This window comes from Manduca sexta, chromosome 25 (genome assembly GCF_014839805.1).
Source record: "Manduca sexta isolate Smith_Timp_Sample1 chromosome 25, JHU_Msex_v1.0, whole genome shotgun sequence".
NCBI classification, from domain to species: Eukaryota; Metazoa; Arthropoda; class Insecta; order Lepidoptera; family Sphingidae; genus Manduca; species Manduca sexta.
This window is the reverse complement of record NC_051139.1, coordinates 9,306,414-9,322,225: the sequence shown is the minus strand read 5'-3', so window position 1 is coordinate 9,322,225 and position 15,812 is coordinate 9,306,414. Positions and strand designations below refer to the sequence as shown.

The window sequence follows — 15,812 nt, the reverse complement described above, 5'->3', positions numbered from 1 at the left end:
GGTCAGCTTCAATAAGAGTCTATTTATTACAGCGTAAACTTTAATGCACTTAACAATTAACACTTTTACATAAGTACACTCGCGCGCCATGGACTACGTGACTCTCTCTGGTGGCGCGCAGGCTCACCCCATTGGTCGGGAAGATGTCACGTGCGGCGCCTGGATACACCTTGTTTCGGATACTCGCCGTTACGAGGTGTATCGTGCAGGCAACGTACCGCGACCTATACGGACGGGGAGTCTGCTACTAGTCACCGCTATAATGCTTATTTATATGTATGAATCGTGTGCTGATAAGTCCTTATTGTGTGTTATATTATCTTGTGTGTTAACTTCCTTGCGACTTCTATGGAGTTCTTTAGTTGTGCTTCTCATTCCTTTTCATTTGCTGCTGTCTTACTAATTGGAGGTTTTGCTTTGAAAGGTTTAATTGTTCTGGGTGTTTTTTTAAACTTAAGTTTGGTTCTCAGCATTCTATGATTGCTACTAGAATTCAGTATTAACTGTATGTAAACTTGGATAAATAGAATGAAGGTCTTTGGTTGCTGGGAATGAAGTAAGGAAACGGGGTTTAGGTACTAACGAAAAATAAATTATATACACATATAGCGTGAAAGTTAATTGCAAAATGGATAAGTTGTTGGATATTGTGGATACGCAAGACTTGATTGGTTTATTAAAAAGTTAATCGATCAGAAATAGTTAGTGATTTACTGGTAAAATGTTTAAAATATAAGTATCCGATTCAGTTCTGCTTTCTCAAATTTATTTTTGTGAATACCTTTGGTATTCACTTTGCAGGATGGCCGATGTTACGCGCCGCTATCCTAGCCGATGACATCGGGCGTTTCCGGAAGTATTCGGCTGCGCGGGCAGGCTGGCAGAAGATATGTCACGCGGCGACTATTCTATTATTATTCTCTCTGGCTGGACGTTGTCAAAAGAATGTTTAAAATTGTATTCTGTAATTATTTTGCTAATATAATGTTTACTGTAAAAAGAGCGTTTTACAATATGCTCATCAGTCAGTGAAAAGGTGCAAATAACATGTATTTCTCTACTATCGCGATCACGGATTGAATATTTTGTTTAATTAAAGAAATTGGCATATTTTGTTACTTGCATATGTACCGAAAAATTATTGTTGTTTAAAATGCTAAATTCTATATTGCAAGTTTTAGTTATGGTACGGAACGCTGTTGGAGAGGGTACCAAGCCGTCCTCATTAGTGTTAATGGCGGTTGGACGCAACCGATATCTGAGACAGAACGGCTTAATTAATAACGAAGCCAGAGTCTTTGTCAGATAATCGATAAATCGTTTGTGATATTGTATGGCGCTCGTTAATAATAAGTAGATTAATAAACTGCTTTTATGATATCGGATTATGATTTCATGTGCCGCACAATGGAACAATGTCTAGTGAGCGATGTACGATTCCAAACTTTATCCTTCATTTCTGGTGGGGAAAAAATAAAAGATGGTTTTGGAATAGATTGTTTTAATGTGAACAATCGAAACAGTTTTGAAAAAATACGTACGAAATGTTATTGTTTACAAAAATCGGAGATAATGAGGAATTATGTGAACTATTTTCAGTCTTTCCCAGTATAAAAACATTTGACCTACTTAATGATTCGGTCTCCAAGTTATTGCTTAATTGAAATTATTTTACATTATAAATTTAATTGTTTCTTGCTTGTAAACAATTATCGCGTATAATAATTGAAAGTTATGGCTGTCAAATTATTTATAGGTAATGCTAAATAAGCAGAAACATTTAAATTTAATATATTTCTTTCATTATTCATTCTATGAAATTACAAACATTTATTTGTATCATTTATTCAATGTATAAATACTGTGAGTTTAATAATCTTTGAAGTCGACTGTTGTTATCGCGTATTAACTTGGATGTGTTAAGGAAAACTATGTTCAATTTGGTTATTACTTTATATACATAATACAATGGTATTTGTTCTATGTACACGCTGATTGGTAAAGAAAGCTTACGTCCTAATATTTACAGTCCTTGCAAAGCAATATTGTATTTCATTGAACAGATAGCTGCAAACGTAACACGTTGTACAAATGCGGTTTTTATATAAAAGTGTAAGTATAGGATTAATGACGGAAATCCTTTACACGTGGGTTTCATTCTCATATTTCCCACGCGACTTTGGTCCGAAAATTTACCTTCAATATAAAGATACCATTTGCTTCATACCGTTTCAATTGTGTTTTCTTATCAGTTTAAGATAAATTTTCGCGTGTAATGGTTATTTTTATTGTTTCGACCAATTGATATGAAATTATGATAAGTATAATATTAAACATTGCGGTTATCATCGGTGTGCAAAAATATTAATTCGGTCTGTATTATTAGATACAAATTGATTTAGATTCTCGTAGAATATAAAATATTATTTGTAGTTTTCCATTCAAAATAGTTTTAAAACAATTTTATAAAACTAAACTACATAACAACGGTACAACAATGCTACAAATAAAATTTTGAAAAAATACGTTTTTGATGGTAACGCTATAAAAATTATTAATAAAAAAAATTCTGAGTAATAAAATGTTTTTTTTTACTAATCATGTATATGCTTTTTCAGTATTCGCCTTTTTGTTTTGAAACAGACTATGAACATAATATAATAAGATATTACATTCTAAATAATATTTTTCTATGAACGAGTTGTAGTTAGTGCCCAGAATTAGGCTTAGTTTTTTAATTTCATGTCTTCAATACAATTTTGTATAAAGTAATGAATAAAAATAAATTAGATGTTCTTAAAACATTACATTATGTATCGATTTGAAAAACATTTTAGTAGAAAATTCTTTGGCACAAGATATTACATTTCCGTAACGTCGACCTCAAAATTATTTTTGATTATAATATTATATAATTCATGAGTAGATAATGATGTCAAAACAATTTATGTACAATAAATATTTACAAACTGTGAAATAAACATACATTTATTCACAATACAAAATGCCAAAATTATAATTTAAGCTAACTGGAAATCGTGGCGTCAAAGATCTTAAGCTACAGAATAATTTAACTATAATGAGTATTCCATTCACTCTAACATCCGTGGCAGTATTTAGAAATTATAATTTTTGGCGCAAATCAGAGTTCAGTGCTCATCTCTGCGGCCCTGAGATTGGTTTCGTTGCCGAATGCCTTGCTCGGAGCGTCCGCTGTACCCGACGGGTCCATTGAAGTGTTCAATTGCTCTGCAACCTGGGTTGGAAATTATTTTGAATTATATTCATAGACTGACATATTTATGTTCTGTATTTCACTCGTTTAAAAATTCCTTATGTACTATGTATAATTTTATAGATAGAAATGAACTTGGAAAAAAGAAATACGCCGGACTTTTATTTTTTCTAATATAAGTTGAATCTACTTTTCATTCACATTAAACACAATTGGGAACATAACATTAAATGGTAACACAAAACACACATATTAGAGACAACACAAAACACTTAAATTAGAAATGTTGGGAAGACAAGTTAGTCAACAGGTGTTAGTCTACTGAACTAAAAACATGCAACTAATCCACCACCGTCATGCGCAAGTCATTGAAAACACAAATCTCCACAAGGGAGAACAAACCAAGGGGTGCGTGCAGCAATACAGTCCATTCAGCTACAGGTTGCGACACAAAAATGCTGGATCTTCGGAGCGTAGCGTACTTACTGCGTGCTTTCTATAAGAGGTTTTAGGATAATGTCGAGAGTGTTGTCGTGTCGCGAGTGTTGGTGCGCGAGGCGCGAGTGCGTGCGCATGTTCGCGTTGTGGTCGCGCGGCTCGCGCAACTCGCGGAGCTCGCGCGACGGCCGCGCGTACCTCCGCGCCAGCGACCCGCTCTCGCCCACCAATATGTTGTTGTTGCTAGCATGTCTCTGCGTATCCCAACAATCACATACGCTAGTCAACAATCAAACTACGAGTCGTGTGCAGTAGCTTCCCACATTCTTCAAACACAAGCTTACTGTATAATATAGTCAACAATTGAATAATATAATGCCTATGCAGTTCAGAAATACCTTTTACCCTTGGCGTACGACATTGTACTAAAGTGGGCTATTTACTGATATGCTAATACATTTTCCGGTATTGTTAAGTTACAGAATAAGTAATAATTTAATCAGTTATATTAATATAAAATTAATATTAATAGACCATTTTAGCACTTTGTAATATATAATAAGCCCCCCAAGCGAATATCTTTAAAATATATAATTATTACTTTTATTGAAATAAAGTGAAAGTTAAGTCAGTGAAATTAGATTATATTACGCAGATATCTACTCTAAATTTTTTTTTCTAAGACATAAAATCACATTTCACTAAGAATCGTGAAGATTAAGTATTCAAATTTACTTTCATTTATACAGCAGCCTGTACACGGTTAGACTTTTCCGCGACCCAGAAACAGGAGCTGCGGATTACACCGAGGGCCCTCGTAAACTTATAACTCCTCCAGCTTGATTTATATTTTACTGGCCTCTTTAGATATCAAGAAAATATAATAAATACACAGTATTTCAGCTATGACACGAAGATTTTTAGGGCCCTCCTTGAATTAGTTTTGGCTGTAAATTTTACGCAATGGCTAACAGGTTTCTTGAAAATGTTTGTGTATCTGCAAAAAATCATCAGGAAGAACGTCGAATAGCATCCCGTCTAGACAGTCGAAAGACAGGATTCCTCGCACTAGCTTAGTTCACAGATATTTTCGGAGTACGAGGGCCGTTCGGAGGCGGAAGAATGTTAGAAAGCAAAGCGCCCACTCACGAAGAGAGAAAAGCCCCCATCCGGCGCATAATGGTAGGAGCGGGGCGCGAGGTCACGCGGCCGGCGTGCTGTGGCGCTGTCGCTGGCCACGGACAGCAGCGAGCGTTGAGATCCCGAAACGGCGCGCGGTGCGGCGGGCGGCCGGCGTGCGCTCGCACCGCTGCCCGAACCGAACCCTGCACCGTACCCCGTGCCGCACGCCGGGCCGTACCCCGCGCCCCGGGCCCCCGCCATCTCACGCGCTGATCGACCGCCCCCGCCACCCGGCCGCTGCTTACTCACTGGGGCCACGGAGCCGCCCGCTCCACACTTGGCACTGTCGCTCGACCTGGACCAACAGCAAAAAATACATACTCATGGATTATGCATGAATATTTTGTTTAATTATTATCATTATATTAAAAGGTACTGTAGCACCTTTTGGGTATTCCTAAGCAAACTTAAAATAATAGATTTAAACTGCCTTAGAATATATCAAAAGGAATTACACACACACCATCACGCATTTATCCCCGAAGGGGTATGCAGAGGTGCAACCAGGGCACCCATTTTTCGCCATGTGTGTTCCGTCCCAGGTTGTGATAGGGGGCGAACCTATCGCCATATCGGGCACAAATTTCAGACTCCGAGCTGATATTGAGCAGAAAAACCCAAATATCACTTTGCCCGACCCGGGATTCGAACCCAGGACCTCAGAGCGCTGCCGTACCGCGCATGCAGTACAACTACGCCACCGAGGCAGTCAAAAGAAATTAACCAACTATAAATTATTATCATAACATAACAACATGATGTATAAAAGGTGTACTGAAAGAAAAACTACATTTATGCTTATCACACGCAGGGCAGACATTTTTGGTAAAAAAAAATCACCTCTCAGAAGAGTAAGCATAATCCTGGTCAGCTCCCAGTCCTGAGTCGGTGTGCTCATGAGAAACTCTAGCGCTGCCCGATATCAGTTCCCCGCTTGAACTATTGCTGTTACTGTTCGTCACCGGACTGTACGGGTTATTGTTAATCGACGCCGGGGTGACGTTCCCTTTGTATTCATTGTTTGATAAGAAAATATCATCAGTCTGACCGATTGTTTCATCGTAGTTTGGGTAAATACGTCTGAAAATGGGGAATTAAATAAATATTGGACCGAGTCTACCGAACGTTACACCGAAAAATAAAAAGTACTTACCGGCTGTGTTTTTCGCTGCTATTTCTTTGTGAGCTGAGCGTACTTGAAATAGATCTAAGAGAGCCTTGATTGTGACTATCGAGCGTTAATTTGTGTGAGGAGGAACTCTTTTCTCGCCTTGCGAGTGACCCGTGTTCGGCTCTGAGAAAGAAGGGAGAATTGATTCATCTTGAGCAACTAGACTTACTTGAATATACGATTCAATAAAGATTAACTTACTGTCGGTGTTTTGATGATGTACGAAGCTTCGTCTGGCGTGCATGACTGGTTTGCACCACTGTGTAAGGTATCTCTTTTAGTTGTTCTTCTGTCATGCCTGTGGTATCAACTAACGAGAACTCTAAATGTTGCTTCACTTCACTCGGCAGCCACTTTTTGTCATTGGGAGAACCGGAACGAGACCTATCCAAAGAATATTTAGAAATCATTTAGATTTTATTATATCTATTAAAAAATCGATCGTAGTCATGATACTTACCGGTGCTTTCGATGCTTTCTATGCCTATGAGATGAACGGTGAGTTCCAGTATCTGGTTCCAGCTGCGAACGTCGAACGTTTGCCACCTACAATAATTATTTATAACGTGTTGAGTAATGAAAATTTAATGTCTATAAAGCATGTCTAATGATTTTACGATTATGCAGTTACCTGAACACTGTTGCCTACTGACGACTGTCGCAGTACTTCTTTCCACTGTGATTCTGAATCAACCAGTTCATATTCTCTGAAAAGTAATAAGAGCGTGAGAATACTTCTTTATGGAATATATTTTAACAGTAATGTAGAGTCCACTGACTTGGTATCTGGTTGTGAATCGTCCCTCTCGGAGCCGGACTCGTGCTTGTGCCGGGACCGGTGACGGCGGTGTCGGCGGCCGGAGCGACCCGACCCGCGGGACAGTTCACTCTCCGCATCAGATTGTTGCCTTCGTGAACGATGCTTATGCCTGACAAAGTTAAAATATCGTGGCAATAATACAGAAGTGACCGACATCAGTCGCAAAATCAGCACACTGTAGTAGAAGTCAGCCGACCATGTGTGTAGATGGACGGTTTGCGGAGATCGCAATGAGGTAAACAAAGTGTAGGCGCCTTGCTGCACGATGGTCTGATGACTGAAATAAGCTATGGGTAGAACATGGATACGGACTGCTCAAGACCAGGTTGATTGGCGCTTACTTAGGACCTCCTACATTGAGCATTAGATAGCTATACGCTGATTGAAAATGTAGAAGTGAGAGTCAGTACTATAAGAGAAATTAAAAAGACTCACTTTCTATTAGACCTTGAGTCATTGGAGCTCTGCGAGTCCACGGAGGCTGAGCGGTGGCGAGGAGCAGGCGGCGGACGCGTTGCCGTCGGCGAGGCGGAGTACAGACCAGGGCGGCGCGCGGGCGCTGACCGGGTCGAGCGCGGCGAGCCCCCGGGCCCGCCGGTACTCACACCGTCGCATCCCGGCACTTCACCGTTCATCCTAACGAGTAAACTATTCTTAAAGCATTAGAATAGTGACATTGATAACTAACCTTTGCCGTACATTTATTTTCTGGTTTATTACAATGCGGAAAATTTTGCTTACATGGACGAATTTCTACTGATGATAAAGTTTCAATGTATTGATTTTTGGATATACTATAATTAGTTACAGGTTGCAAGAGAAATCGCTTAAATGGTCTTAGTGGAATTTGACGCTTGATTACGCACACTTTTTGTATAATTTGACGAGCATTCACAGTAACAACTAAGAAATATATCATAAACTCATTTAATATTATTTCTAATGTTCTTAATAAAAAAAGAAGACAAACTATAATGACCTCGCAGCTATTCGAAGAAAGTATTGGAACGGCATTATTTAATTGTTACGGCGTTAGGATTTTTGATGAAAATATTAAACATAATTTTATTTCAAGACTTAATAAAACACATTAATTTAAATTCCAGATGAGACAATAATAATGGTCGCTCTCGAAATTATCATTACAAATAGAATATAGTAACTACCATACAAATCGTATTACCTTAAAAAAATATTTTACGCAATGTTATTTTAACAGATAAAACAAAGTTGTTTAAAAATAAATCACGAACTGTGGAAAACGTCACGGGCACAATAATATAATATTGCAAACATTTACTGTGGCGTAAAATTGCAGATAATAAATTTGATGAAATAAAAATAAATTAATAACTGTTGAAGACATTTTCATAATATCCTTACACGTTTCGGCTTGAGGGTTAATTTACAAAGGAAATAATAACATAAAATAATTATGGGAACGGTATTTAGGTATTCGTCGGCTTGTTTGTTAAAGAGAAAAACCAACCGCCTTAGGCTGTTTATAAAATTAACGTACCAAAAGTAGAAAGTTTACAATGAAATAGGTAAAGGCATTATGAATACAACATAATTTTTCTAAACATAATTTAAGGTTAAACATAGTTCAAATTAATTTGGATTTCAAACGTATAGAAATGTGATAAACTTTATCGTATAAATAATGCCAACCGTAAACGATTGCCTATTGACTAGTTACAAACTATTAATTAATAAACTATTGTATTAACATAAGGTAAGATTCCGTGTATATCGTTTATACTATTTTTATGCATTTTTATAATAGTTATAGCTATAACTTTAGACATACCCAACTAAAGTTTACCTTGTATAAGGTCGATATTATGCTAAACAGCTGAGAGTGACATGCATTAAATTAGAGTGTCACGGGTTAGAATAGAGCGTATATTTAATTGAAAGGTGCTTTACCTTACAACCATTTGATTGTCAATGTATATTAGTTAATACCTATTATATTGATTATAATGTTATACATATTTCTAGAAATTTGTAGCATACGAATATACAAAATATAAGACAGATATCCTCTTGCAGACAGAGTACTAACTATTCAGAAAATCAAAGAAAATTTAAATTTTAAGATAGTATTATACTTTGGTGGACGGCAAAATAACTAAAATATTACTGTATCATACTGTTTTTATCTGTCTGGTGATTTTTTTTATCATTAATAAGATCATCTTATGGTAATTAATTAAAGAAAAGATAATTATTGACTTCAAAGAACAATAAAAAGCAGTCTATACTTACGAGCTGGGCCGGTGTACGGAGGTAGGTTGTTTTATTTCTGGGCAGTCTTTTATTCTCAAGTCTTCTAGTTTTGGTACTAAAACATAAAAAATAAATATATGCGTTCCTTATAATAATCTTATAGGTTACGAGACTATAATTTCAAAAGCACATTTAATAATACTGACTTATCATAGTGGTTATATTTAATTTGATATTGACTATTTGTGACATATTTTTTTTACTTATCAAATAATACCTTTCAAATAATTTATTTAATATTATATTAAATAGTATGAATGTATAAATCTAAAACCTACCATCATGTAGGGACGCATGTGAGGTGTGAGGGCGCGCGTTGCGGCGCGAGGGTGTGCGCGTGAAGCTGGGCGGCGGACGAGGCCGCGCGCCGCGCCCGCTGTTGACAACACATATTATAAAAAACTAGTAAACACTTATGAGCTTTAACAAAAGTATAGAAAATTTATTCCTAACCAGTGCAGATAATGATCTAACGGATACCGATACAATGAAGGCTGCCCTTGCGAGGAAACACATATTTTGGCTATGTCACTGACCTTTTAAAATCGAAAAATAAAAAATGGGGTTAGAGGAAAAGGTTTCTTAATCTCCGACTATCTCGCTGATGTACGAAACATATTAATTAAACTGTTAGTATAGGCCCATTTTCTGTCAAGTAATAATTATATAATGAAGCTGTTTAGAGCGTAGCTCTACTAAATTAACAAATAGGCGTTAATTAAATATTATTGAGTTACATTGCCTTTATTATATACATTAACCACGCTGTAATTTATAATAACGTAGTAATAAATTGTTGACTTAGAAATCCGATATATGTAAAAATACAGTTTGATAAATCTAAAAGTTATTTTACTCCGTTTACACATTTATTCATGTAGGTACGAATGTGGACAATGTACTTACGAAAACAAATAATACGCTAAAGATTTTCTAAAAGACCCAATTCGAGCAGCTAAAAATAAGGTTTCATCGGATACTTACGTTCCAAAAACTTTAGAGCATAATAAGTTATAATCTATGGCTTTCTTTTTTATTAATTGCTCATTCTAAATTAACTGAAGTAAAATATGTCCCTAGGTAAGTGCGGTAAAATGGGTAGAGTTTTTATACTTAAAAATAACGAGAAATAAATTTCAAGAGTAGTTACCCCAAAACTAAAATAATATGTAGTCGAATCGACCAAAACTACACAAAAATATCCTTACCTATTCCTCAGTCTTGAGCCTAGCGAGAACATGTCAGCAGACGCAGGCGAGGTCTGTTGCAGGCGGAAGAACGTGTGGTGATCAGAGCAACACCGCCAGAGATGCCGACACGCCGCTCGCGTTGGCGACTCAAAACCGTATGTCGATGTGTCGTTCTGTTAAGCGATTCAATATTAAATATTTACAAATTCCAGCTTACTAGGTATTAAGGGATCCATTCAATGGTAACACCAGCTGGATAGTGGTAGCGTACCTTTAAGGACCTTTCCTTAATGGTGAAACCAAATATCGGCCGTTGCTTATACCTTGATACGGATTAAGAGAGGCCGATATTGGGTCTCTCGAAACCCCTTTGGTTATATGAAACGCAACCCGTGGTTTCGGTGCTTTGGTCTAAAGTCTAGTCTCTAGTCGTCCCATTCCGTAATCATATTTGTTTTAGCATTATTTTACCCCACATTATTTATGCTCTTTATCAATATTTCATGTTTAGAATACAGTTAGTTTCTAGATCGAATCTTAGTTTCGTCATAATATCTTGGTTATGTAAGCAAACGTAATTTGTTTAGATTCTGTTAGTCGAAAATGGCGGCGAGAAGTGGAACGATTACAAGTTACACTGCCATAATTTGAAATGTCAACAGTTTTGGCGGTTTAGTTAATGTAGACCTCTGACATTTTAGTTTACCTAACCCTATTCATCAAGTTTTTTAATGAGGTGATCAATCAACTAAAATGTATGTTGCGCTATGTTGTGGCAAATGTGAAACTGTAAAGAGTAACCAAACATTAATATCAAATATAATTAATCACCTAACATTGTTCTTGAAAAGCCCGTTTAAATATTAAATTAGAATCGAACTTAAAATCAGAAAATCATAGATTCAGACATTGCCTTCCTGCATAACTCTATCAAGATATGGGCAAGTAGCTACCTATAAGTATGATGTATTTTTTCTCATATGTATTTTAAAGCATATATAGTAAAAACTTGTTTTAAAAAATATGCTTATTATGGAAACAATCCCTTCAACCACCAACAACATTATGGCAGTAACAATACATTTCGTCCCAGACGATGTGTAATATACTTAAAGATTAACATATTTTTATCATTATAAAATGACAAATTCGTGAAAATAGCCGGCAATTCGCCAACAGTGGGTGGCGGGAGCGAGCGGCGACGTGTGCGAGGCGGTTCTTCGTCTCTAGCCGTTATCGCTGTACTCACAGCGCTGTAAATACTGCGCTCAGTTCTACGAGACTTATCTGTAATTGCCTGCCTGCGAATGTCTTTCAAGAAAACTTCACAAGGTGGTCTCCGTCTTACAGAACTATTCATGCGGTCTCTATCTCCAGGAGAGATCCGGACCAAGAACCGGGTCAAGTGTTTCGCCAGATTTTAATGTTTATTTATTTGTGGGATGTTTCTCGATGGAAACAGTTATGAAACTTACGTTTTTATCCGCCACTCGAAGCATAAAGTAGCGTCCCTTGTAATATAATTTGGAAACTCGAGGCCAGTAGTAATTAGCGACGGTGTGCTTCCCTCGTAGAAGTAACAATCCGCTCGGCGCTAATCCTAGGAAATATTCCACGCTGTCTTCGCCCTGTCAGGGAACAATTTATTACATACAATTACTAGCCTGTAATAAATTACATCACTTTAATAATCATCCATTAAAGTAAAACAGTACTCACCAAAACGGGATGTAAATCTACGCCATACATATCTAGCCATTTCACTTTATCTAAATAGCTCAATTCAGCTTGCGCGGGCGATATTCCGCTGTAACAAAGGAGTAATTAAACTTTCTTTAGCATCTAACGTAGAGAATTAAGAGTCAATTAAAATGTTATCTTTAATGATTAATAAGAGGCATTATGCACAGAGGACCACAAAAGGCTAAGCAACAATGAATAATCCCGTCGCGGCGGCTGCTCGTACCTTCGCCCTCCCTAAGCCCAGCTCACGGCTCACCCGGTGTTAAGTGGGTAGGTACACATAATTTGCATGTAATTGCGGCTTTGTGACGCGCCAACGGCCGCATACTGCATCTTTGCGCAGTTAAAAATTCATTCAATTAGGCGAGAAAGTTGCAGTTTCATTTCTAAAAGGCCAGCAACACTTTTGGCATCAAATTGTTTCTTTTAAAATCTTTATTTCAAGAAAGTAACTGACTAGACTCGTGTGCGGTTAGTGAGAAAACTAAAATTTAATTGCAACCAGTTTGCAGTTATAGTTTTGGCTTCTTTTCAACAATATTCTACAAAATTGCAGTTGTTTAAACTTACGTGAATAAAGCATCTAATAATGTGCCCTAGTGATTAATTTTAATATTAAATTAAGCTAAATATTTCCTTTATTTTACAAAGTAATAAAGTAACATGATAAATATTGCGATATCAGTCCTCTCGGACATTATTTGTGTTAAGCGATGTGGAAATCAAAGAAGCCTCTCGTGTCAGGAATCGTAAGATCGGATACACATGATAAATTCCTTGTAGCACTATAATCAAGCAAGTCTTCCTTTTTTGTCAAGACAAATTGATTAAAAAAATATTTTTTATAGGACAACTAGTACTTGTTACAATATTTTGTTTAAAAATATGAGTTTAACAAAATCAGGTAACATCTGTTTAAGGCATTCATAACATCCAAATTTGCGAAACATTGTTATTATTTATTAATTTCGATGTCTTTCTATAATATACTGTAACTTTCTTAAATATAATTTTGTCAAAATATGCGTTACACAATTTATTAAAATAATTTTCTCCCCGTTATTAAGAATAATTAGAGTAATAAATACATAGTGGTGTGGCAAATTCACCGACAAATCGACAGAGCCAATGAGTCATAAAAGAAGACTAAGCTGTAGCAGTAAACTCACATGAGTGTGCGGTGTATCTCAGCGGCTCGCGCCTCCAGCTCCGGCGTCTGGTGTGCCAACAGCCTAAACTCGGACACGTAGCCGGGCGCGTGACGCCGCGGGTCATAATCGCCCAACTCAGCTGCAAAAAAATATTATCATTAAACCACATTTGGTGTATTTATCAAAGTATTTGCTTCTTTTGGCCAAAGCACTTTCGACTTTGTATACTTTTTATACAAAGTTTATGTTGGATTCGTCAAATAAAACAGATTCGCTGAAATATGCAAAGTTTTTTGACATTATATTGTACATTTTTGTACATCCATATTACCACAGAGGTGAGAAGATGTCAACCTCCGTTACATGGGGCGATACTAAAGCTATTTTAAAAAGGTTTTCTTATAGCTACTGTTTCTAATATGCATATCACGCACCATTAAACGTTTTATGAACTTGGGAAAGATAAAGATAAGAATATTCTAGTAAAAGTTTAAGCATGTTAAGAATTGGAATTAACTGTTTCGATAAGATATACTAACAATATGTTCTGTTTAGAAGTACTTATAGATTATAATTATTACGTTAGAAAGTAAAAAAGGTATATTAAATCATCAGGGGCTAAATTAACCCAATTTACACATGATTTCGTAATACTCTTATCTAACAAATAAACCAAAATTTTAACAGGTGCTGGGTAATTAAACTTAAAACCCTCACAATGAGCAGGTTTCTTGGTTTTGATTGCGTCCAGCATCGGAACATATTTAAAATACACTATTTACGGATTTTGCCATTACTGTTTCATTTTTGCTCTCCACATATCGCAGCTTTAACATTACTTTAAAATGTAATAAATATAGCTATAAAATCTGCAAAATTCTTATTATACCAATGCCAAGCGTATACTTCAAAAACGATTATTTATTTATTATTATTTCCATAAGCTCATAATTGAAATGATTAAATCAGCTAGGATTAAAACAGTTATTGACCCGATAGATCCAACTTGTAAAAACTAACGTTTGGGAACAACGGCTACAGTCGTTTCCCGTCATATATCTTTTTTGTCGAGACGTAACATGTGGCACTAGTGTGAATATATACAAAAAATCTCGCGACTCGAGGTTTTGCACTCGCGCCTATATAAATAGCGTTACACATTATGACCAAGATTTCACGTAGAGAAAACCTTATGATTTTAGTACTGACATTTTCTTTGTCCTGATTTTACATTGCATCTATGTGTGCAAACATTGCAAGAAATACAATCATTATATTATTTTTGATTCGTTAAATTATATTTGTTTCCCAAAGATTAAAGCCACGTTTTCATTAGTCCTTGATTCAATATAGGTTTTTTATTATTTTGTTTTTCCTTTTTGGATTCGCAATTTAGATGCATTTAACCAAACAATATACATAGGTTAATAATAAACATTTTCGTCGAGAGTTAATGTTCAGAAATGCAATTTGTAAAACTATTGAACCATTAATGCTATGGAATTCATAAACTTCAGTTAAACGCAGTACAGGATCTTGAATTCAATAACAGCAGAAAATTACAACAGTAAAAAATATAAGTGAGTAAATATAGTGTCAGTGCATGCTAGGCATTTAAAATGAGACAAGTATTATACTAAACTATACATAATAATGTGAATATTCATAGATAAAAAAAATCAAAGATGTAGTAATGTTTTAAAAAAACGTTTGTTTAAATAGGCTTAAAGTCAAGATCTTGCCGTTGTTATTTCAGAAAGATCAAAGCTCTTCGTTCTTGGTTTTCATCTCATAGCAATGGATATAAATTAGAATGCTTCCAATGCTGTTTCGTGTTAACACGTGTGTGTGAATGATGCGTAAAGATAATATTGATCACATGCCAAGGAGTTCGATGGGTATCGACAGAAACGGTAAGCTTCCGACGGCTGAGACCTGAATAAATCTCTACGAAGACGTGTCCCGTTTAATATATTTACAGTTTAGAAAATTCAGCTAACATATTGTTAGGATAGCATCCAAAAGTTAATATACTACTAGTAATATAATGTTAGAAGCTTGTGTATATTATAATTACCTTACTTTCATATTATTTTATCTTACTAATATTATACATGCGAAGGTTTATGATTTTTTTTGGATGTTAGACATAAAGGAACAATTGAGTGTATCGGGTGACATTTGGCGCACGAGTAAATCACGTGTAATAATCACGAGTAAATGTCCTGATTTACCACATAGGCTACTTTTTCGGGGAAAATTGGTCCCATGGAAAGTAATGACATTAATTTGATTTTTTTAATAGATGGCGTTGACGTCGTACCGTATTGTAAGGACTTTTGTAGAGGGTAAAGCTGATCACGCGGCCTCATGACTTCTCCATTAGGTATTATTAGCGTTTAATAATTATCAGAATAACGCATAAACCGGTGAACGAGTGTAGATGAAATTTGGCGTAAAGATAGACTAATCCTTTAATTGTGTATAAACATATAAGTTAATTTTTAGCCTGAAATCTGGACGATGGGATCTATATCCAGAAGACTTATTGCACATTTAGTGTGTACGCTTCAGCAAAAGCGCGAAGTCA

The 15,812-nt window shown here is 36.1% G+C and overlaps 1 protein-coding gene across 5 annotated transcripts in view; it reads right to left on the bottom strand.

Annotated features, from left to right (window-relative positions):
* Nucleotides 1-1,484: 1,484 nt before the first annotated feature.
* The window catches only part of LOC115454242 (band 4.1-like protein 4), a 41,832-nt gene continuing 27,504 nt past the window's right edge, over nt 1,485-15,812 (bottom strand). The window contains exons 6-21 of one of the 5 annotated variants that reach the window (XM_030183022.2): nt 13,241-13,361; nt 12,048-12,135; nt 11,804-11,956; nt 10,347-10,501; nt 9,417-9,514; nt 9,118-9,193; nt 7,282-7,494; nt 6,806-6,955; nt 6,658-6,733; nt 6,487-6,572; nt 6,228-6,410; nt 6,009-6,149; nt 5,696-5,935; nt 4,823-5,150; nt 3,722-3,927; nt 3,005-3,256 (exon numbers count right to left, since the gene is read on the bottom strand). In XM_030183022.2, the coding sequence (XP_030038882.1) occupies nt 3,241-3,256; nt 3,722-3,927; nt 4,823-5,150; nt 5,696-5,935; nt 6,009-6,149; nt 6,228-6,410; nt 6,487-6,572; nt 6,658-6,733; nt 6,806-6,955; nt 7,282-7,494; nt 9,118-9,193; nt 9,417-9,514; nt 10,347-10,501; nt 11,804-11,956; nt 12,048-12,135; nt 13,241-13,361 (2,330 nt within the window). In that variant the 3' untranslated portion in view covers nt 3,005-3,240. Of the gene's footprint in view, nt 3,257-3,721; nt 3,928-4,822; nt 5,151-5,695; nt 5,936-6,008; nt 6,150-6,227; nt 6,411-6,486; nt 6,573-6,657; nt 6,734-6,805; nt 6,956-7,281; nt 7,495-9,117; nt 9,194-9,416; nt 9,515-10,346; nt 10,502-11,803; nt 11,957-12,047; nt 12,136-13,240; nt 13,362-15,812 lie in introns of all 5 variants that reach the window. The other 4 variants (XM_030183209.2, XM_030183084.2, XM_030183151.2 and 1 more) reach the window with 4 other exon arrangements.